The sequence below is a fragment of the Hypanus sabinus genome, chromosome 14, assembly GCF_030144855.1.
Source record: "Hypanus sabinus isolate sHypSab1 chromosome 14, sHypSab1.hap1, whole genome shotgun sequence".
Lineage (NCBI taxonomy): Eukaryota > Metazoa > Chordata > Chondrichthyes > Myliobatiformes > Dasyatidae > Hypanus > Hypanus sabinus.
The window spans coordinates 14,161,056-14,184,453 of record NC_082719.1 but is presented as its reverse complement, the minus strand read 5'-3'; the positions used below and the strand labels follow the sequence as shown (position 1 = coordinate 14,184,453).

Below are 23,398 nucleotides of genomic sequence, written 5' to 3'. Positions count from 1 at the left end.
GGATCAATCATATAGATGACGAACAACAATGCATCCAGCAGCAATCCCTACAGCACTCCATTAGTCATAGGCCTCCAAGTCAGACAGGTAACTATCTACTACCACATTCTGGTTTCTCCAGTGGACCCAGTGTCTAATCCAATTTACAGCCTCATCTTGAATGCCAAGCAACTGAACCTTGCTGATGTCCATATAGACACCATCCATTGCTTTGCTTACATCAACTTTCCTCCTTGAAAAACTGTATAAAGTTAGTTAGACATGACCTACAATGCACAAAGCTATGCTGACTATCTCCAATCAATCCCTGTCTATCTAAATGCTCATATCTGGTCCTTTAGAATACCTTCCAGTAATTCGCCCACTACTCCTGTTAGGCTTACTGGCTTATAATTTCCTGGTTTATTCTTATAGCCTTTCTTAAACAACAGAATAACATTAGCTGTCCTCCAGCTCTCTGGCACCTCACCTGTCGCTAAGGATAATTTCAATATCTGTGCTAGGGCTCCTGCAATACTGCACTTACCTTCCGAAGGTCCAAAGGAACACATTGTTAGCCCCTGGGGATTTGTACACCTTAATTTGCCAAAAGACAACAAACACTTCCTCCTCTATAATCTGTATAGGATCCATGACCTCATTGCTGCTTTGCCTCACATCTATAGATTCTGTGCCCATCTCCCAAGTCAATATAAATGCGAGAAATCAATTTAAGATCTCCCCATCTCTTTTAGCTCTGCACATGATTACCATTCTGCGTTTCCAGAATGCCAGTTTTGTCTCTTGCAATTCTTTTGCTCTTGACATAGCTGTAGAAGCCCTTAGGATTCTCCTTCATTTTGTCTGCTAGTGCAACCTCTTGCCTTCTTTTTGCTCCCTGATTTCTTTCTTAAGTGTCCTCTGCATTTCTTATATTCAACAAGAACTTCATTTGTTCCTACCTGCCTATACCAGGGCCTCAATATTCTCAAAATCCAAGTTCACTAAACCAGTTATCCTTGCCTTTTATTTTGATAGGCAGATGCAAGCTTTGTATTCTCAAAGTTTCACTTTTGAAAGCCTCCCACTTACCAGGTACACATTTGCCAGAAAACAGACTGGCCAATTCACACTTGCAAGATCCTTTCTGATACCATCAAAATTGGCTATTTTCCAATTTAGAATCTCAACCCTAGGATCGAACCTATCCTTTTACATAATTACATTGAAACCAATGGCATTATAATCACTAGCTGCAAAGTGTTCCCCTACACAAACTTCTGTCACTTCCCTTGTTACATTCCCTGATAAGACATCAAGTCTTGCACTCTGTTGTTGAGACATATTAAAAAGACTTTCCTGAACACAACTGACAAGCTCTATCCCATCTAATGCTTTTATAGTGTGGAAGCTAGATGCTGCAATGTGTTTTATTTATTTAAGACAATCAAGGGGAACAAATTGAACAATGTATTTCAAGACCATCCAACAGTCCACAAATCTAGAGGATTAAATTTGTATTGTCACAGTCAATATGTGGAAAGTGTAAAATCACCTACTATTACAACCTTGCTTCTTGCAGCAGTCTGTGATCTCTCTACAAATTTGTTCCTCTAAGTCTTGCAGACTGTTGGGTGGAATTGAAATATGTGGTTCAACTTATTGCCCTCTATTGCCTTAAATTCACACTGCAGAATCTAACTTCCATACACCTCTTCAAAAGCAGGGCAATTTCGTATGTAAAACACAGTGTAGAACAAAAGAGTAACAGAGTTCGCATCTAGAGTATCCCAAGCACGAAATAATTATAATATTTGCTTTGTATTTTCCCTCTGGAGATTTTGGGGTATAAAGGGTGTTTTAGTTACCAAATGAACTGCTCTTCAGTGAAGCTTACAAATTAGATGAATGTGGAAAATCAAAGGAGAGCAATGAAATGAAACAATCATTTGATCTAAAATATGATGTGTGGTTGACTGCCACACATTTAAAATCCAATTTGTACTTAATTAACATTTTTAATCTTTAACACATTTTTACTTTCCCCACTTTAATGAAAATCAAAAGTGTACAACAGTGCAGCATCAGTGCAAAGTTTTGTTTTGTTTCCCTTTGTGCTGCTTTCAGTTTATTTTAATTGACAAAGCAGGAAATAACAAATAGTGCTACACAGATTTTTGAGCAAAAATGTACATTTTCTTTGGTTTGGCTGGCAGCTGATGTATTATTTTATAATAATGAATTTGGTCCTAATGCCACATCACGTACCAGTAACTAAAATTAATTGTTCACTTTTTAAAGTTGGTAGCATAAATTAAAATATAACATCACTGGCATATGTAGCAAAATTTTGTGTTTTGTGGCAACAGTGCATTGTAATACATTATAAACTATGCATTAAATGAAAGATATTTTAAAAATTCAAAAAGTAACACAAAAAGTAGAAACAGCAAATGAAGAGAAAAAAAGTGAGATAGTGTACATAGGTTCATTGTCCATTCAAAAATCTGATGGTGGAGGGGATGCACCTGTTCCTAAAAGTTGAATGTGTGCCTTGAGACTCTGTACCATTACGTTGATGGTAGCAAAGAGAAAAGCATGTCCTGTGTGATGAAGATCCTTAATGATGGATTGAGGCATTGCCTTTTGAAGATGGGAGACTAGTGTCTATGATGGAGCTGGGTTAGTTGACAACTTGATGCATCTTTTTCCGATCCTGAGCAGGCGACCCTCCAATCCAGTTAGAATACTCTCCATGATACACCTATAAAATTTGCAAGAATCTTTGGTGACGTACCAAGTTTCTTCAGACCGTTAATGAAATACAGCGGCTGTCATATTGGGCCCAAGATAGATTTTCAGAGATGTTGACACCCAAGAACTTGAAACTGCTCATCCTTTCCATAGTTGTTTCCTTGATGAGAACTGGTGTGTGTTCCCTCAGCTTCTCCTTCCTGAAGTCCACAATCAATTCCTTAATCTTTCTGACATTGAGTGCAATTTTGTTATTGAGACACACCCAACCAGCTGATCTATCTCACTCCTGTAAAGCTCCTTCTCACCGCCTGAAATTCTGCCAAATTTATAGATAACTTTTAATGCCATACAGTTGTGGGTGTAAAGAGAGTAGAGTAGTGGGCTAACCACACGTCCTTCAGGTGCACCAGTACTGGTGTCAGCAAGGGTATGTTATTTCTGATCCACACTGACTGGTCTCCCATGAGGAAGTCAAGTTGCAGAGGGGGGCTCAGGTTTTGGAGCTTGTTGATTAAAAATGGTGTTGAACACTGAGCTGAAGTCCATAAGCTGTAGTCTCATGTAGGTATTGCTATTGTTCAGGTGATCCAAGGCCAAATAGAGAGCCAGTGAGATTGCATCTGCAATGTCCTATTGTAGCTACAGGTATATTTATTTTGCAAACACGAGGAAATCTGCAGATGCTGGAAATTCAAACAACAACACACACAAAATGCTGGCCTGCTGTGTTCCACCAGCATTTTGTGTGTGTTGTGGTATATTTATTTAATTTAGTTAGCGATGCAGCGTGAAGTAGGCCCTTCCATGCTACAGCAGCAACCCCAATTAACTCTTACCTAATCATGGGACAATTTAAAATGGCCAATTAATATAACCAGTACGTCTTTGGTACTTTTTCTCTGGAGCACCTTGGGGAAAACTCACTCATTCCATGAGAAGGATGTACAAAGACCACTTACAGGGAATCCGGAGTAGAACTCTGAACTCCGCCTGAATTTATAACAGTGTCGCGCAAATCACAATGCTACCGTGCAGCGGGTTTTGGCATTAGGCAGGAGTTAATCCTTGCCATGGCCAACCTCTCTAAGCACTTCATCACAGTAGATATGAGTACAACTGGTTGATGGTCATTGAGGCAGCCCACCCTGTTCTTGGGCATTGATCTGATTGTCACCCTTTTTGAAGCAGATAGGAATCTCTGATTGCAGCAGTGTGAGATTGAAGATCTTGAACACTCCTGTCAGTTGGTTGGCACTGGCTTTCATTGCCCTACCAGAAACACCATCAGGACCTGCCACCTTCTGTGGGTTTCTCCTCATGAAAGATGATCTGACGTTGGCCTCCGAAACAGAGGTCACAGGGTCAGCAGATGCTGCAGGGATCTCACAGGTGTAGTTTTATTCTTTATTGAAAGTAGGAATAAAAGGTGATGAATTCATTTGGGAATGAAGCATCACAGTGTCGCCTTGTAGGATATAATGGCCTGCAAACCCTGCCAGAGTTGACATGCACTCAATTCAGTCTTTATCTTCAATTGAAATTGATTTTTTGCTCTTAAAATAGGTTGCATAGGTTGCACTGAGCTCCCTTGTATAGTTCTGGATCATCGTAACAAGTATTAAATAATCAGTGATATTTATTTACTTGTTCTTTGCCCAAGTCCAGTTTAATGGTAATTAATATTCTCCTTCAAATTGCTGTACAATTCCTCAAAAGTTGTGAACTCCAGCATTTGTAGCTTAAAATTATACAATCTACAAAAGTTTGTAGTTGCGTCTACCTGCCTGTTTTAATTCCATCTTCTCGACCATACTATTGTCCAGCTGAAGCAATCACAGTATTGTTAATCTAATCGTGAGCCTTTGTAATATGAGAAACATTTCAAATCATTTATTAACAATGTGTTAATGGGGAAAAAGGATACCTCCAGAGTCTACACCATTATCCTTAATTTTCGGATAGTCACCTAAGTAATCTATATTGTGCTAGTTGGATGTTTACTGCAGCAGATTGCACTAACGGTGATATTAATTACCAAACCTGAGGTAAGAAATAATGAAAGGTATTTGGATGTTGTTGCCTGCATGGAATTCCTCAGTGCGTTTTATTAATAATCTGAAATATTAACATTTAAATGAAATATTAAATGGTAACACAAACAATTGGAATTTGAATAGTTGAAATTACAATGTAAGTGTGTAGTTGGTAGCTATAAAATTAACTGGAGTTTCCTGTTACTACATGAAGTGTATTCTTCATGAGCTTTAAAATTAGATGACTTTTTCAGTAAGAAGTTAAAGATCAACAAATTTGATAGCTAGTTTAGATGGTCAGTGCATTGGCTCAGTTGTTGGTTTAGACAGAGACCATAAGATATAGGAGTAGAATTAGGCCATTCAGCCCATCAAGTCTGCTCCACCAATCCATCATGGCTGATCCTGGATCCCCCTTAACCCCATGAATCTGCCTTCTTGTCATAACCTTTGATGCCTTGACCAATCAGGAAACTATCAATTTTCGCTTTAAATATCCCCATGGTCTTGGCCTTCACAGCTGTCTGTGGAAGAACATTCTACTTCTTACCTCTGTTCTAAAGGACTGCACTTCAATTTTGAGGCTGTCCTCTCTAATTCTGGACACCCCCACAGTAGGAAAAATCCTCTTCACACCACTTTAACTAGTCCTTCCAACCTTTGGTAGATTTCAATGAGATTTCCCCCCCCCCCCCCCCCCCGCATTCTTCTTAATTCCAGTCAATACAGGCCCAAAACTGCCTAACGTTCCTCATATATTAACCCCTTCATTCTGCGAATCATTCTCATGAACCTCCTCTGGACTCTCTGATAACAACACATCCTTTCTGATATATGGGGCCCAAAACTGTTGACAGTACTCTAAGTGTGACTTGACTAGTGTCTTATGAAGCCTCAGCATTATGTCTTTCTTTATATATTCTATTCACTTGAAATAAATGCCAACATTACATTTGCCTTCTTTATCACAGACTCAACCTTCTGGGATTCTTGCACGATGACTCCTAAGTCCCTTTGCATCTCTGATGTTTGAATCTACTTCCCAAATGGATAATAGTCTGCACCTTTGTTCCTTTTCACCAAAATGCACTATCATAAATTTACCAACACTGTATTCCACCTTTCCATCTGCTACTTTTTTTTTGCATATTGTTGCAATTTATCTGTCTTTTTGCAATCACATTGCTTCCTCAGCACAACCTACACCCCCCATCTATCTTTGTATCATCTGCAAACTTTGCCACAAAGCTATGAATTCCATTATCTAAGTCAATGACAAACAATGTGAAAATTAGCAGTTCCAATAATGACCCCCGAGAAACAACACATGTCGCTGGCAGCCAACCAGCAAAGGCCACCTTTATTGCCACTGGCTGCCTCCTGCCTGTCAGCCATTTCTCTATCTATGTCAGTACCGTTTCTGTAATACAATGGAATTTTATCTTGTTAAGCAGCCTCGTGTGTGGCACTTATCAAATGCCTTCTGAATCAAAGTAAATGATGTGCTGCCTCTCCTTTGTCCACCGTGTTTGTTAGTTCTTTGAACACTAACAGAATCGTCAGGCAAGATTTCTCTTTACAGAAACCATGCTGATTTTGACATCATTAGTCTCAGGTACCTCGAAACCACATTCTTAAAAATGGACTCTAACACTTTCTCAACCACTGAGGTTATGCTAACTGGCCTGTAATTCCCTTTCTTTTGCGTTTCTCCCTTCTAAAACAGTGGTGTAACATTTCTATTTTTCCGTTCCTCTGGGACTATGTCAGAATCAAGTGATTCTTGAAAGATCACAACAAGTTCATCTGCTATCTCTTTAGCAACTTCTCTCAGGACTCTGGGATATAGTCCATCTGGTTCACGTAACTTATCCACCTTAAGACCTTTGGGTTTGCCTAGCCCTTTTTCCTTTGTAATAGCAATAGCACTCACTTCCGCTCTGACACTCACAGACCTCTAGCTGGTGAGGTAGTAATGGGGGACACTCACCTCTTCCACAGTGAAGACTGATGCAAAATACCCATTAAGTTCATCTGCCATTTGTTTGTCCCGCATTACTACCTCACTAGCATCATTTTCCAGTGGTCCAATATTAACCCTCATCTCTCTCTTACTCTTTATATAACTGAAAGAAGTTTTGGTATCCTGCTGTATAGTATTGGCTACTATGCCATCATATTTCATCTTTTCCCTTCTTCTAACTCTTTTAGTTGCCTTTTTTTGGATTTTAAAAACTTCCCAATTACCCAACTTCCCACTCACTTTTGCTACTTTATATGCCCTTTCCTTGGCTTTTATGTAGTCCTTAACTTCCCTTGTCAGCCACTGTAGCCTAACCCTGCCATTTGAAAAGAACTTCTGTGAGACATATCTATCCTGTGCCTTGTGAACTATTATCAGAAACTTAAGCCACCCCTGATCTGCCATCATTCCCACCTCCAGTCCACCTGCGCAAGCTCCTCTCTTACGCCTCTGTAATTCCCTTTATTCCTTTGTGATACTGATACATGATTCTCTTTCAAATAGCAGTATGAATTCAATCATATTATGATTACTGCCTCCTTAGGATTCCTTTACCTTAAGCTTCCTAATAAGATCTGGGTTATTACACAACACTCAATCTAAGATGGCCTTTCCCCAGTAGGCTCAAGCTCAGGCTGCTCTAAATGACATATCATAGGCATTCAACAAATTCCCTCTCTTGCAATTCAATACCAACCTGATTTTCCCAATCCCCTTGCATATTACAATTCTGCCATTACCCTTATTACATAACTTTTTTAGCTCTCTTTACAATCTCAACACCACATCTTGACTACTATTTAGAGGTCTATATATGACAATAGACAATAGGTGCAGAAGTAGACCATTTGGCCCTTCGAGCCTGCACCGCCATTTTGAGATCATGGTTGATCATCTACTATCAATACCCGGTTCCTGCCTTGTCCCCATATCCCTTGATTCTCCTATCCATAAGATACCTATCTAGCTCCGATTCTTATAATTTTTTTTATTCTTGCAGTTTGTTAACTCCACCCACAAAAATCCAACATTCTCTGACCCTGTGCTCCTCTTTCTAAAGATGTAATTCTCTCTTACCAACAGAGCCACACCACCATGTATGCCTTCCTGCCCTTTCAATTCAAGAATATCATTTGATATTAATCTCCAAGCACTGACCTTCTCTCAGCCATGATTCAGTGATGCCCACAGTGTCATACTGATCAATCTCTAATTGCTCTACGAGTTCATCCAGCTTATTCCAAATACTAGGTGCATTTAGATATAGCACCTTTAGTTCCTCATTCTTCACCCTTTTTAATTTTGCCTCTGTGGTGCAATTTAACTCTTTGCTCTGTCTGCATTTGTACCCAATTATTGGCTTGTCCTTCCTCACATTCATATTGCATCATCAACTTGTAAACCTGCTCATCATCAGCTCTATCATACTGATTTTCACCCCCCTAGTTTAAACTAGTCCCAACTGCTCTAGTAAACCTGCCCACAAGGATATTGATCCCCCTTGGATTCAAGTGCAACCTGTCTCTTTTGTACTTGTCCAGGAATCTGATTCCCTGCCACCTGCTCCAATTATTCTGCCACCTCATTCTATTCCTATCCTTGCTGTCATGTGGCACAGGCAGCAATCTCAAGATTACTACTCTTGAGGTCTTGCTTCTCAACTTTCTTCCTAACTTCCTGTATTCTATTTAAAGGACCTCCTCCCTTTTTGTACCTATGTCAATGGTACCAATATGTACCATGAGTTCTGGGTGCTCAGCACTCCCTTTTTGTGATATAGTGGATGCATTCGGAAACATTACGGATCTTGGCACCTGAGAGGCAAATGTCCATCCGTGTTTCTTTCTCACATCCACAGAATCACCTATTTGTTCCCCTAACTATTGAATCCCCTATTACTCCTGCCATCCTCTTCAATTCCCTACTCTCTGAGCCACAGGGCCAGACTCAGAGCCAGATGCATGGGCGCTGTTGCTTCCCCCCTGGTAGCCCCCCCCCCCAACCATCTGTACTCAAAATGAAGTACTTATTGTCAAGAGGGATAGCCACAGGGGTTCTCTCCACTATCTGATGTTTTCCCATCCCTCTCTTGATTGTCACCCATTTATCTGTCTCCTGCAGCCTTGGGGGTGAGTATCTCCCTGTAACTCCTGTCCATCAGCTCCTCACTTTCCCTAACAAGCTGAAGGTCATCAAGCTGCAGCTCCAGTTTCTTAACATGGTCTCCAAGGAGCTGCATATTAATGCACATGGTGCAGATGTAGCCATCAGGGAGGCTGGAAGTCTCCTGGAAATCCCACATCTGACACCCAGAACAGAACACGAGCCCTGTAGTCATTCCCCTTGTTCTTTCAAGAGTTAAATAAGAAAAAGAAGTAAGAAATAAACTTACCTACCTACCTTGCCTCTGCCTGTTTTCACCGAAGCCTTTTAAGCCAAAGCCTTCACACTCTGACTCAAACCACTCCAACAATGACCGCTCTGCTAGACGGTACCTCTCATCTTTAGAGATCGAGTTTTACAACCCTGTGGACCTGCGCAGAACACTTCTACTGCATGTGCGCCACTGTCCAATCAGAATGTCTGTGAATTAGCTCAGTTGCTGGTGTAGACAGAGTAAGTGAATTGGCTCAGTTGCCATTCAATATTTATTATTGACTGAAGTGCTGAAGCTCAGTTGTTCCAGTTTATTTGTAGTACTGGTGCCTGACATTATAAAGTATGACCTGTTCACAAATTTAAACAAAAAGAGACAAATCTAATCTGGCTACCTCCAAATCAGGTGACGGGTAATGTGGACAAGTGCTTCAAAGAACATCTACTCACTAATAACCTGCTCAAGGATCAAACATAGAAATTCTATAGCACATTACAAGCCCTTCGGCCCACAATCCACAATAAAGGGATGTGCAGGACTGATGTAGGGCGTAAGCCTGAAACATCGTATGTTTATTCCTCTCTATTAATACTGCCTGATAAGCCAAATTTCTCTCTTGTGTTTATGATCTAGATTACATTCGTGCATGAGTCAATAGGTGATAAATAATTTTGTAAAACTGAGAACCAATGGCCATCACCAAGAAGACAGTCTGTATCAATTACATTACTTTTGCTGAGTCCCCCATTACCCAGGTGAATTACTATTAACTGGACTGGAGATCAGCCAGGCAATTATTGGCTATAGGTAGGATCAGAGGATGGGTTTTGTGCAACAAATAAGACCATGAGACATAGGAACAGAATTAGGTTTCTCCCTTTAAGATTTGATGCCCTCACAAATCCTGCCTAATGTTGAAGGGACTAGATAAGGTGGCTGTGGAGAGGATGTTTCCTATGGTGGAGGTATCTAGAACTAGAGGGCATAGCCTCAAGATTTAGAGCCTTTTAAACAGAAGTAAGGAGGATTTTGTTTTAGCCAGGGAGTAGTAAATCTGTGGAATGCTCTGCCACAGACTACAGTGGAGGCTAAGTTTGTGGGTATATTTAAGATGGAAGTTGTTAGTTTCCTGATTGGTTACGGCATCAAAGGATATGACAAGAAGGCAGGTGTATGAGCTTGAGTGGGATCTGGGATCAGCCATGATAGAATGATGGAGCAGTCTCAACCCTGAATGGCCCTAATTCTGCTTCTATGTCTTACGGTCTCATCAAGAACTTATCAACGTTCACCTTAAATATACCCATTTACTAGGCCTCCACAGTTGTCTGTGGCAATGAGTTCCATAGACTCACTGCAGTCTGACTAAAGAAATTCCTCCTCATCTGCATTCTGAAGGGATGTTCCTGTATTCTGAGTTAGTACGCTCTGGTACTAGACTCCCCACTATAGGAAGCATAATCTCCATGTACAGTCTATCCAGGCCTTCCAAAATATACATATATTTATTGATTAATTGAGATACAGTGTGGAGTAGATCCTTTAGGTCCTTCAAGCTGCTCTGCCCATCAACCCCTGATTTAAATCTAGCCCAAATGATATGACAATTTACAATGACTAATTAACCTACCAACAGGTATGTCTTTGAACTATGGGAGGAAATTGGACCTCCTGGAGGAATATCCACGTGGGGGGAAAGTGAGAACTCCTTTCACACAGCAGTGGGAATTGAACCTGGGTCTCTGGTACTGTAAAGAATTGTGCTAACCACTACACTACTGTGCTGCCCCATGATATTTACAAGTTTCAATGAGATCACCCCCATGTTCTTCAAAACTCCAGTGAGTACAGGCCCAGAGCCATCAAATGCATCTAATAATGTAAGCATTTCATTTCTGGGATCATCCTCATGAACTTCCTTTGGACCCCCTCAATACCAGCACATCCTTTCTTAGATAAAGGTCTGAAAACTGTTCACAATACTCCATGTATGGTTTGACCAATGTTTTATACAGCCTTAGCATCAGCATAAGGGCCACTTATTTGCAAAGTAGGTTGATGCTTGTTTTGAAGATAGATGCTAGATTAATTATAACAAGTTTGAGTAAAGGTTGAACAGGTGAAGTTCAAAATGGAGTTCAGAAAGCATTTGAAACAATGTAAAAGAGGGTGAGAGTTACTATCTGACCACTGGAAAATGGTGGTGGAGAGGTAGCAATGAGGGACAAGGAAATAGGAAAAGGTGGATGAACTGATTAAGTATCTTGACCCTGCTTCTATGTGGAAGTCTTCACTGTGGAAGACACCAGCAGTATGGTAGAAGTTTCAGGGGTCATTACTAGAGTGAAGATTCTTGCAAGGCTGAAAGATCTGAAGTTAGATAAGACACCTGGACCAGATGGTGAACACCCCAAGAGGAGGCTGAAGAGATTGGGGAAGCATTGGTAATGATCATTAAAGAATCACTAGATTCTGGAATGGTTCTGGCAGATTGGAAAATGCCAAATGTCACTCTACTCTTCAAAAGGGAGAGAGGCAGAAGAAAGGAAATTATAAGCCAGTTATTCTGATCTTAATGATTGGGCAGATGTTGGAGTGAATTGTTAAGGATGTGGTTTCAGGGTCCTTGGAGGCACATGATAATAAAAGACCGTAGTCAGCATGGTTTCATTATGGGAAAATCTTGCTTGACAACTGTTGTAATTCCTTGAAGAAGTAACACGCATGATGAACAAAGGAGGATCAATGGATGTGGTGTACTTGGATTTTCAGAAGGCCTTTGACAAGATGCCGCACATGAGGCTGCTTAAGAGTTAAAAGCAAATGGTATTATAGGAAAGGTACTAGCATGGATAGAGCATTGGCTGATTGGCAAAGTGTGGAAATAAAGGGAACCTTTTCTGGTAGGGTGGTGACTAGCAGTGTTCCACAGGCATCTGTGTTGGGACCACTTATTTTTATGTTATATGTAATGGTTTAGATAATGGAATTGATGGCTTTATGGCCAGATTTGTTGTTGATACAAAGGTAAGTGGAAGTGCAGGTAGTGTTGAAGCAGGGAGGCTGCAAAAGGACTTGGACAGATTAGGAGATGAGTAAAATTGAATACAGTGTTGGAAAGTGTATGGTCATGCACTTTGGTAGATCAAATGAAAGGGTTGACCATTTTCTAAATGGAGTTAAAGCACAAATAAAAATTGAGGCACAAAGGGACTTGGGAGTCCTTGTGCAGGATTCCCAAGAGGTTAATTTGCAGGTTGAGTCTGTGGAGAGGAAGGCAAATGCAATATTAGCATTCATTTTATGAGGACTAGAATATAAAAGCAAGGTTGTAAATGCAAGTATTGTGAGCAGTATTGGGCCCCTTAGAAAGGATATGCTGAAACTGGAAAGGATTCAAAGGAGGTTCATGAAAATGATACCAAGTTTGAACGGCTTGTCAGATGAGGAGTGGTTGATGGCTCTGGGCCTGTATTCACTGCAATTCAGAAGAATGAGGGATACTTTAATTGAAACCTGTTGAATGGCGAGAGGCCTTGATAGAGTGGATGTGGAGAAGATGTTTCCTATGGTGGGAGTGTCTAAGACTAGAGGACACAGCCTCAGAAAAGAGAGGTGTCCTTTTAGAATGGAGATGAGGAATTCCTTTAGCCAGCGAGTGGTGCATCTGTGGACTTAGTTGCCACGGGCAGCTGCAGAGGCCAAGTTTTTATGTATATTTAAGGCAGAGGTTGATCGATTCTTGATTGGTCAGGGAACGAAAGAATACAGGGGAAAAGGCAGGACATGGGAGCTAAGTGGAAAAATGAATCAGCCATGATGAAATGGTGGAGCAGACGATGAGCGAAATGGCCTAATTCTGCTTCTGTATCTTATGGTCTTATAGAAACATCTAAACTCTTGAAGCATCTTAGTAGGGTGGATGTGGAGGCAAGGGTCACACTCAAGATAGATGTTGCTCAGTTTAGACATAGTGATTTTGTTTCCTTTGAAACATAGAAACATAGAAAACCTACAGCACAATACAGGCCCTTCGGCCCACAAAGTTGTGCCAAACATGTCCCTACCTTAGAAATTACTAGGCCTCTCTAAGTCCTCTAATGATAGCCCTCTATTTTACTCATCTCCATGTACTTTTGAGGATTTTTTTGAGGATCATGTCTTTGAGGATTATGTCTTTTGATTTCTTTGAATATAATTTTCCATTCAAAGAATATCTAAAGAATACAAATTTGATAGCCTTCATTGTCTATGACACCGCCTATTTTTGACTTCTATGAACTGACTAGCTGTGTTTTGTAGTTCTGCATCCAAATGGTTTATGTAAACAAGAAACAGCGATGGGTCCAGCTCTGATCTCTTGCATCACTAATTAGTCTTCCAGTTACAAAAGTATCCTTTTACATTACACTCTGCTCCCTGCCATCAAGTCAATTATGTATCCACAAGCCCCCCTTTGCTATCCCATGAGATCTAGCATTCTGTGGTGAACTATGTGCCTGTCGGGACACGCCCCCTGCTGACTGCTCCTGTGGCTCCTCCCACAGGCCCCTGTATAAAGGAGATCTGAGGCCTGACGCTCGGCCTCAGTCTCCAGGACATTGTATGATAGACACTCACTCCTGGTTCCTTCTTCCAGTCAATAAAAGCCGATATCTCGCCTTACGTCTCAGTGTGAGTTATTGATGGTGCATCACATTCTATGGAGGACATTGTCAAAGGCCTTATTAAAGTACAACATAGACAACGTCCACTATCCTGCCTTAACTTGAACAACTTTGAGAGATATAATTTCCCATGCACAAAGCCACAATGACTATCTCTTATCAGTCATTGTCTATCCCTCAGAATCACTTCTAGTAACTTCCCCACTACTTATGTCAGTTTCACTGGCTTGTAGTTGCTTGTTTGACTTCTTGTTTCTTAATGTAATTGAAGTACCAATCCAGCAAATTTCCAATGTGGTATTAAAGGTTAGCATACAGTTTTCTAAAGTTACTGAGCTTGTAGCATCTTAACCCACAAAAGCAAGTCCTTTCAGCCAACCTCCCTTGATGACCTTGACACCTGTTTATACTAATCCCACTTGCTTAGGTTAGGACCATATCCCTCTGCCTTTCCTACTCAAGTACCTGTTCAAATGACTTTTTAAACTGTAATTGCGTCTGCTTTCATGACTCGCTCTGGAAGCTTATTCTATATATTCACTGCTTCTATGCAAGAAAACATAACTCTCACATCTCCTTCAATTTTCTGCCCTGTTACAATCTCGTTTCCTTTAGTACTAGATTACTCTGCCCTAGGAAAATGAGTCTGGTGATTTACCCTATCATATTTTATAAACCTCTTGATATCTCAGCATCCTACATTCTAGTAAGCCTATAATAAACCTATTCTGTCCTTATAACTACAGTCCTCAATATCAGGCGACATCATAATGAATCTCTTCTGAACTCTTTCTCTACTGCTTCCTCACCCTTCCTTTGCCATTGCAGCCAGAACTATACATGACATTCCAAGTATCATCTATGCAATGTTCTGTGCAACTATAAAATGATGGTCCTAATAGATGTTCGAAAGTTCTTAGCTATGTTCTTGACTTTGGATATTTTTTCATTTGAACTTTGCAATGTAACAAAAAGATTCTCGATAATGATCATCAGCTGAACTATGCTTGAGTTCCCTGCATTCACCCAAGCCAAATATGGATTGACAGTCACAAAAGCCTTCTAAATCTCAAGTAAACAATGAGGTGTTACTAGCTTGAAATGGTAAAATGTATAGGTCTTGGCCCTAGAATATGTCTCATCTTGAGAGAAAGTTAAGCTGAGAGCTGACATTTGATCAATATAAATCCCTTGATGTTTTCTTTATCATGAAATGTCATGTAAATTAAACAAGAATTTGATGTTTTTTATATAAATCAGGACTTCATGATCTGGGCAGATGGTGCTAAAGATGAAGGCTTTGTTCTCGTATCGTTTGGAGCTGGTGTGAAGTATTTGTCAGATGAAGTTGCACATACATTGGCAGGAGCTTTGGCGAGACTCCCTCAAAGAGTGATGTGGAGGTATGTATATGGTTAAAAAGTCAGTAATCGGCTGGGTGGGGTAATTGTGGGTGTGTGGATGGTAATAGAATGGTGTTTGAAGTTGGGTGGAAGAAAACAGCAAAGTCGTAGATTAGCAGAGTTGGTTTATAACTTGGGCATTGTTCTCATCTTGTATTTTAAATCCATTATAAGTTTTCTCCAAGTATTTTAATCTTGTCATTAAAGTCACATTATTAATTTTCATAAATAAATGTGAAAAGCATGGAAACTTGTACTGATTCAAATAAGTATTAAATTGTTCTGTCTTTAAATCACAGTGTACAAAACCTGAGTATGATTTGCTATCAGATATGTTTTCACTTAAAAAAAACAAGTTAACAACAGCTAAACTTCCATATTATTATTCATGGGGAATCAGGGTTTTTGAATTATATAGATTCATATTGTTTTTTCTTGTACATAAAATAGTTTTTAATCATTATAAGAATAAAAAAAATCATTTGTATTTTGTTAGCAATTATCGCTTTTAGCAGAATTCAATTTCTTCTGTTCCCTCTGGAATATCATCACAGATCATTTGTTGTGGTTTTTGCTGTAAGAAATCGATACATTTAACCTTTCAGAATGCAAGCAACTTCTGAAGAACAGAAAACATTTTTAGTTATACAAAGACATATTAAAAACTATTAGTGGCTGCTTTTGTTACTGGCAAAGACCCGTCATTGTTCTTGCCTATTGTCAGTAGCTGCCGAAGGTGGGATGGGGACACCACACTGCAAGTCCTGAAGCTTAGGAGACAGATACTTTACTGATTCCAGAGGAAATTACAGTGTTCCAGTAGTATTACAAGTGCACAGATATAGATATTAGAAGAGGAGTAGAAAGAATAAAAAATAAGTTACCACAAACAGTCTAACAGGAGGGGGTCATCACTTCCTTGGCTATAGGTTGACTCATTATAGAGCCTCATGGCTGAGTGTAAGAATGACCTCATAGCATTGTTTAGGGCAGTGCAATTGTCTTAGTCTGTTACTGAAGTGCTCCTCTGTTCAGTCAAGGAGGCATGCAGAGAGTGAGAAACACTGTCCAGAATTGCCAGGATTGTCCGTAGGGTCCTTTGTTCTACCAAAACCTCCAGTGTATTCAGTTTGACTCCTATATCAGAGCCAGCCTTTCTAATCAGTTTGTTGAGCCTGTTGGCATCGCCCTTGTTGATGCCTAACTATTGCTGAGTCATTGGAGAATTTCTGCAGATAAGTGTGAGGGAGAGCGAGAAAAACATCTAGCCCAGGTAAGTGGCAGAGAAGATTATGACAGTGAGCCTAAGCAGGGGGACTAAGCTAAACCAATCCGGTATATGAGCCTTTTTTGGTTAGTTTTATTTCCTATGTATTGCTGGATAGCTCATTAGTTATCACTGACTAGAGCCCTGGTGAGGGGTCTTGGCCCGAAACTTTGACTGTTCTCTCTTTTCCATGGATGCAATGCTGAGTTCCTCCAGCATTTTGTGTGTGTTGCTTGGATCTTCAGCACCTGCAGAATTTCTCATCTTTGTGCTGCTGGTTGGAGTTCTGTTTCTTTGTGAGCTGAGCATTCTGGAGCTAATCAATTACTTTTGTTTACTTACTGATGTGACATTACAGATTTCCATGTATATGTGTTTATTGCTAAGGATTGCCTCTTGAACATAAATAATAAAATATTCAATAGCTGTAATGTATTGTGAAATTGCACAAGGCATACATAGCTGACCTACCAGACATAGCTTGCTTATTCTTAAAAAAACTTCAATGGAGTTTAAAGCCCTGGATTTAATTCTGTAAGGTTAGCTCTATGGCTTTTTGGAGATCTAACTGGTATGGATTGAGAGATTAGGTTTGTTTTCTGCCTCTTGGACATTAACAGAAATCTCTAAATCTTGACAAATGTACAGTATATGCATTGTAATCTGGAATTACTTGTCCTGTACGACATCACAAGCTATTATTTCATAGTATATGACAGGTGCTAGACTGACAGATGTTTTTAAAAAAAATGACCCATCAAACTTGCCCAAAAACGTACACTATTGAAATACTGTGGCAATACAATTCCTAATTTCCTTGCACATCTGTAAATCTGAATTTTTATAATCTCTTGATAAAGGCAAAATGAAGACAAGCTGGATGGAGTACTTGATGTTCTAGACTGTGGTTGTTGGGATCTCTAAGGCACTGACGAAGGTTGACATGAAGCAGTATAATTTAGCAATATAATCGTATGCATGAAATTTATAACTTAAATGCCATGTCATTAAAACGTAGCAATATTTAGCTGGACAGTGCTCAACCGATGAAGTATTATGTGATGAACTCAAAGCAGCAGTCCTGTAGTTTCTTCTTGTAAATTCAGATGTTCACACATGAGTAACAAAGGAATTTGTTTGATAAAGGAAGTGCCTGTTGCACAGTAAATGTGGCAGCAATAGTTTATATGTAAGAATTTTAGGACCTTTTGAATATATAGAAAGGAATAATTAATAGATGTTGAATTAATTTAGGAAAGCATTGGCTAGGAGTATTTTGTTAAGTATTTGTTTTTGCAAAAGAAGTCTTAGAATGTAGAGCTGATGACTCTACTAGTATGGTATACAAGGAGTCCAAATGGACTGTTAGAAAATGATATTAGACAGGTGTTAATGGGGTCAAAGAAATAGTGGTTGAACTTGTAAGCATTCAGCTTCAGTCTTCACTTGGTAGATACTATACCAGGAATTCAAGAGTGACAGCGAGTAGAATTGACTGTAGTTGCTGTTACTAAGAAAAAGGTCCTTGGGAAGTTGGAATTTCTGAAGGTCACCTGAACCAGATGGACTGAACACAGTGTTCTGAAAGAAACAGAAGATACTGTGGGGCTTTAGTAATGATCTTTCAAGAATCACTAGTTTCTGGAATGGTTTAGAAGGAATGGACAATTGCAAATGTTAATCCACTATTTAAGAAGGGAGGAATGTTGAAGAAAAGAAATTATAGGCCAGTTAGTCTGACCTCAGTGGTTGGAAAGATGTTAGAGTCCATTATTAAGGATGAGGTTTCAGGGTACTTTTGGGATAATAGGCCAAAATCAGCATGGTTTTCTTAAGGTGGAATCTTGCTTGCCAAATTTTTGGATTTATTTGAAGAAATAACAAGTAGGATAGACAAAGGAGGGTCAATGGATGTTGCTTCCTTGGTCTTTCAGAGGTCTTTGACAAGATCATGGTATTACAGATGTAACCCCCCCACCACCCCCGCATCAGGTCTTGTATACAAACTCAGCTCATTAGCTAACTTTGCTAACAGCCACATGACTCAGTGGTGAGAAGACCACCTTTCATAAACAAATATATGTCTAAGGTCAGTATAATTTTGGCATCAACCAGACAGAAACGTCATGATGTTATGAGTAAAGAAACCTAAATTTAACCGAATGCTATATAAATACTGCCCACACACAATTACCGGTTGGCAAGAAATAACAAGTCATACACCACATAAATTATAAAGTAAGTAATTTACCAATTTCAGCTCTATCAAATAGTTAATAGGAAAAAGAAAAGAAAAGGGCCCATCACAGTTAAATCAGTTCAGTGTGCACATGACCATTGGAGGTCATACTGGAGTATTCAGGGGTGTATCTCGTGCTCACATGCTGGACCCCCACCTTGAACAAATTGGCTCTCTGTCTGAGGAGTATTGGCCCTTCCTCCTTGGAGCCATTCATTTGCAGAATGAAGTTCTGGCAACAGGGTTTCTCCTTCGAACACTATTCTGTGGCATCTTCCCTTGTGTCCTGCTTCGCAGCACCTCGCAAAAGCCCTTAAACCAGACTACTGTCCGTCACAAATCTTTCTCCACCTCATTCTCTCTAGAACCTTCTCTTGATCCTACCATCCTGATTGGCAAACAAGACACTCCTAAGTTGAACAACATAACTTCGTATCTTTAGACAAAACCTAAACATTCTACCAGCGTGACACACTGATTTTGCAGAAAAATAGCTAGAATGAAATACTTACAGAATAGCAGTAGAAATCTTAACCAGGATATTACACAGGAAAGATATCAGCTTGGATAGAGGGTTGGCTGACTGGCAGGAAGCACAGAGTCGGAATAAAGGTGGCCTTTTTTTGATTGGCTCCCGGTGACTAGTTATGTACTGCAGGGCTGGGTGTTTGACCACTTCTCTTAGCATTTTACGTCAAAGACTTGGATGACAGAATCGATAGCTTTGTGGCCGAGTTTGTGGATGGTATGACTATGGGTGGAGAGGCGAGTATTGTTGAGGAAGCAGGATATCTGCAGAAGGAATAAGACAGATTGGGAGAATGGGCAAAGAAGTAGCAGATGGAATACAGTGTAGGAAAGTGTATGGTCATGCACTTTTGTAGAAGGAATAAAGGCAAAGACTATTTTCTAATCAGGGAGAATATTCAAAAGTCAGACAGATAGTTGGGACCTTCGCGCTTAGTTTTACTTCAAGGGCTGATTCGAAACTACAAAAATGGTTGCAGTGTCATGACTTCCGGTTCCTCCTTGAACTTCTTGGAATGCTAATGCTTTAAATCATCTGATCAAATGGAAAAAATATTCAAAGTATTCCACAGAATGAATGCTAATATTATCTTTGTACAAGAGACTCATGTGAGGAAGGTGAATAGTCAATGCTTTTTAGGTTTTGGAAAGGCCAACAGTATCACTCGAATTCCCAAGCCAAAGTAAGAGGCGTTTCCATTTTTATAGATACTTCAACCTCCTTTATACACTATGAAACAATTTCAGACCCACAAGGTAGATTTTTGCTTATTACTGTTATACTTTTTAATCAAAAAGTTGTTTTAGTTAATATTTATGCTCCAAACACTGATTGTCCTGAATTTTTTTAAGTGTCTATTTACATTCTTTCCTAATTTGAATCAGTACATGCTGATTATGGGTGGGGATTTTAACTGTTGTTTAAACCCTTCAATGGATAGATCTGAGCCCACCCAAGTTCTTCCGTATAAATCAGCCTCTCTTATTAATTCCTTTATGATTGATTCTGGAATTTCCAAAATTTGGCGTCTTTTACACCCCAATGACAAGGAGTTTTCATACTTTTCTCATGTTTATCATAATTATTCAAGAATTGATTACTTTTTTATTGATCACCATTTACTTACAGATGTTATCGATTGTAAATATGACTCCATTACCATTTCTGACCATGCACCTTTGAAGCTATCTATTAAGACAATGGACTCATCTACTAATGCTAAATCTTGGAGATTCAACTCTATTTTATTGCAGGACTTAGACTTTCTTAATTTTATTAAACAGCAAATTGATTTGTTTTTCTCAACGAATTCTACAGAAGAGATCTCTAGTGGAATTTTATGGGACACTTTTAAAGCATTTATTCGTGGACAGATTATTTCATTGCTGGAGTTAGGAAACAAACTAATTCTAAAATATTAACATTGGTTGATAAAATCAAAGCATTTGAGAAGATTTATTCAGTGACCCCCAGCAAAGAACTTTATAAAGAAAGAGTGGTACTTCAAATGGAGCATAGTTTGTTATTATCCTCTTCGATTGAAAATCAGTTAATTAAATCTAGAACCCAGTTTTATGTACATGGAGATAAGCCGGCAAATTATTGGCTAATCAATTGAAAACTACTTCGGTTAAACGACAAATTATTAGGATTTGTAAACGAGATGGTACTCTGGCGATCAACCATAAAGAGATAAATAAAGCCTTTTAAGATTTTTATAATTCTTTATATCAATCAGAATTTGTTGAGGATTCTTCTGTAATAGATGAATTTTTAAGAAAATTGAATATCCCAAAGTTAACAACAGAGGATAGTGTATTCCTAGATGCACCTATTATGGAAACTGAAATAAAAAAGGCTACTTTTTCAATGAATTCCTGTTAAGCTCCTGGTCCGGATGGTTATACTGTAGAATTTTTTAAATCCTTTTCCTCTATGCTTTCTCCTTGGCTTTGTAAAATTTTTAAAGATGCGTTAACTATAGGTAAATTGCCACAATCTTTTTATGAAGCCTGTATTTCTTTAATTCTTAAAAAAGATAAAGACCCCACCGAATGTGCATCCTATCGGCCTATATCCTTGCTGAATACGAATTTTAAGATTTTTAGTAAAATTTTGGCCACTAGATTAGAAAATTTATTACCTTGAATTATTTCTGAAGATCAGACTGGATTTATTAAAAACCACTACTCATCTTCTAACATTAGAAAATTAATTAATATTATTTATACTGCTTCACCCAAAATACCAGAATGTGTCATTTCCTTAGATGCTGAAAAAGCATTTGATAGAGTTGAATGGCCATATTTATTTTATACTTTGCAGCTTTTTAATTTTAGTTTGAAATTTATATCATGGATTAAATTAATATACTATAAACCCTTGGCTTTGGTCTTTACCAATAATCAAAGATCTCCTTTTTTTCAGTCATTCTGTGGTACAAGGCAAGGCTGTCCTCTAAGTCCTTTACTATTTGACATTGTTTTGGAACCTTTAGCTATAGCCATTCACGAATCACCTAATATTTTGTGTATTACTCATGGGGAAGGAACGTATAAGTTATGATTATATGCTGATGATTTGTTACTATACATATCCGACCCTGAGAGATCTATTCCTGCTATTTCATCCTTGCTTGCTTAGGGTTACAAATTGAATTTTAATAAGAGCGAATTATTTCCATTAAATATGTAAGTTCCAATTTATAAACATTTACCATTTAAAGTTGTCACAGATTATTTTACTTACTTGGGTATTAAAATTACCAAAAAACATGAAGATTTATTTAAAGTTAATTTCTTACCTTTAATTGACCAAATTAAACAACTTGTTACCAGGTGGTCTCCATTATCTTTGTCATTGGTTGGTCGAATTAATGCTATTAAGATGATGGTATTACCCAAATTCTTATATTTATTTCAAGCATTACCAATTTTTATTCCTAAATCTTTTTTTGATATTATTGACTCCAAAATATCTTCCTATCTGTGGCAGAATAAAAATCCTAGACTAAGCAAAAAATATTTACAGAAGCCTAAGAAGGAGGGTGGTTTGGCTTTGCCAAACTTGAGATTTTACTATTGGGCAGTTAATATGAGATATTTAATATTTTGGACACAAGAATCGACTACAGCTGCTTGCCCACAGTGGGTAAATTTGGATTGTAAATCTGTACAAGACTTTTCATTGTTTTCAATTTTAGGATTTTCACTTCCTTTTTCTTTATCTAAATTGAATAAACAAGTAACTAATCCCATAGTTAAACGTACATTCCGAATTTGGTTTCAATTTCGTAAATTTTTTAGCTTGAATAAGTTCATCTTATCAAGCCCTATAATATCTAACTTTCTTTTTCAGCCCTCTTTTATGGATCAAGCCTTTGTTTTATGGAAAACAAAAGGTATAACATGTTTTCGTGATCTATTTTTAGATGATAGCTTTATGTCCATTGAACAGCTATCTAATAAATATAATTTACCTAAAACTCATTTTTTTTAGATATTTGCAAGTTAGGAATTCTTTGAATAATGAGTTACAGTATTTTCCGAAACTATGTCCATCGGACATTACGGAAATTTTTTAGCTCTGAATCCTTGTCAGAAGGGTTTAGTAGCCATCATTTATAATATGATCATGAAAATACAGCCAGAAGTATCAGGAAAAATTAAGAAGGAATGGGAAAAAGAACTTCACTGTCTTATACCCACTGAGCAGTGGGAGAAAATTTTACAATTAGTCAATTCTTCTTCTATTTGTGCTAAATATGCCCTAATACAATTTAAGGTTGTACATAGAGCTCATATGTCTAAGGATAAACTTGCTCAATTTTATTCTTATGTTAATCCAACCTGTGACAGATGTCATTCTGACGTTGCTTCATTGACCCATATGTTTTGGTCTTGCCCTTGCTTGCAAAATTACTGGAAAGATATTTTCAGTATTATTTCAACAGTTCTGAATATCAATTTCTAACTGCATCCTATTACTGCAATTTTCGGTTTACCAATGGCGGATAAGAGTCGTTTATCCTCCTCATCTCGACGGATGATTACATTTGTTACATTAATGGCTAGAAGATCTATTTGATTGAATTGGAAATAAATTAATCCTCCGACTATATTTCT

General features: G+C 38.6%; 1 protein-coding gene across 2 annotated transcripts in view; it reads left to right on the top strand.

Moving 5' to 3' along the window:
• ugt8 (UDP glycosyltransferase 8) overlaps positions 1-23,398 on the top strand; it is a 132,576-nt gene that overhangs the window by 51,455 nt on the left and 57,723 nt on the right. For both annotated transcript variants that reach the window (XM_059988783.1, XM_059988782.1), the window contains one exon: positions 15,097-15,239. In XM_059988783.1, the coding sequence (XP_059844766.1) occupies positions 15,097-15,239 (143 nt within the window). The remainder of the gene's footprint in view (positions 1-15,096; positions 15,240-23,398) is intronic.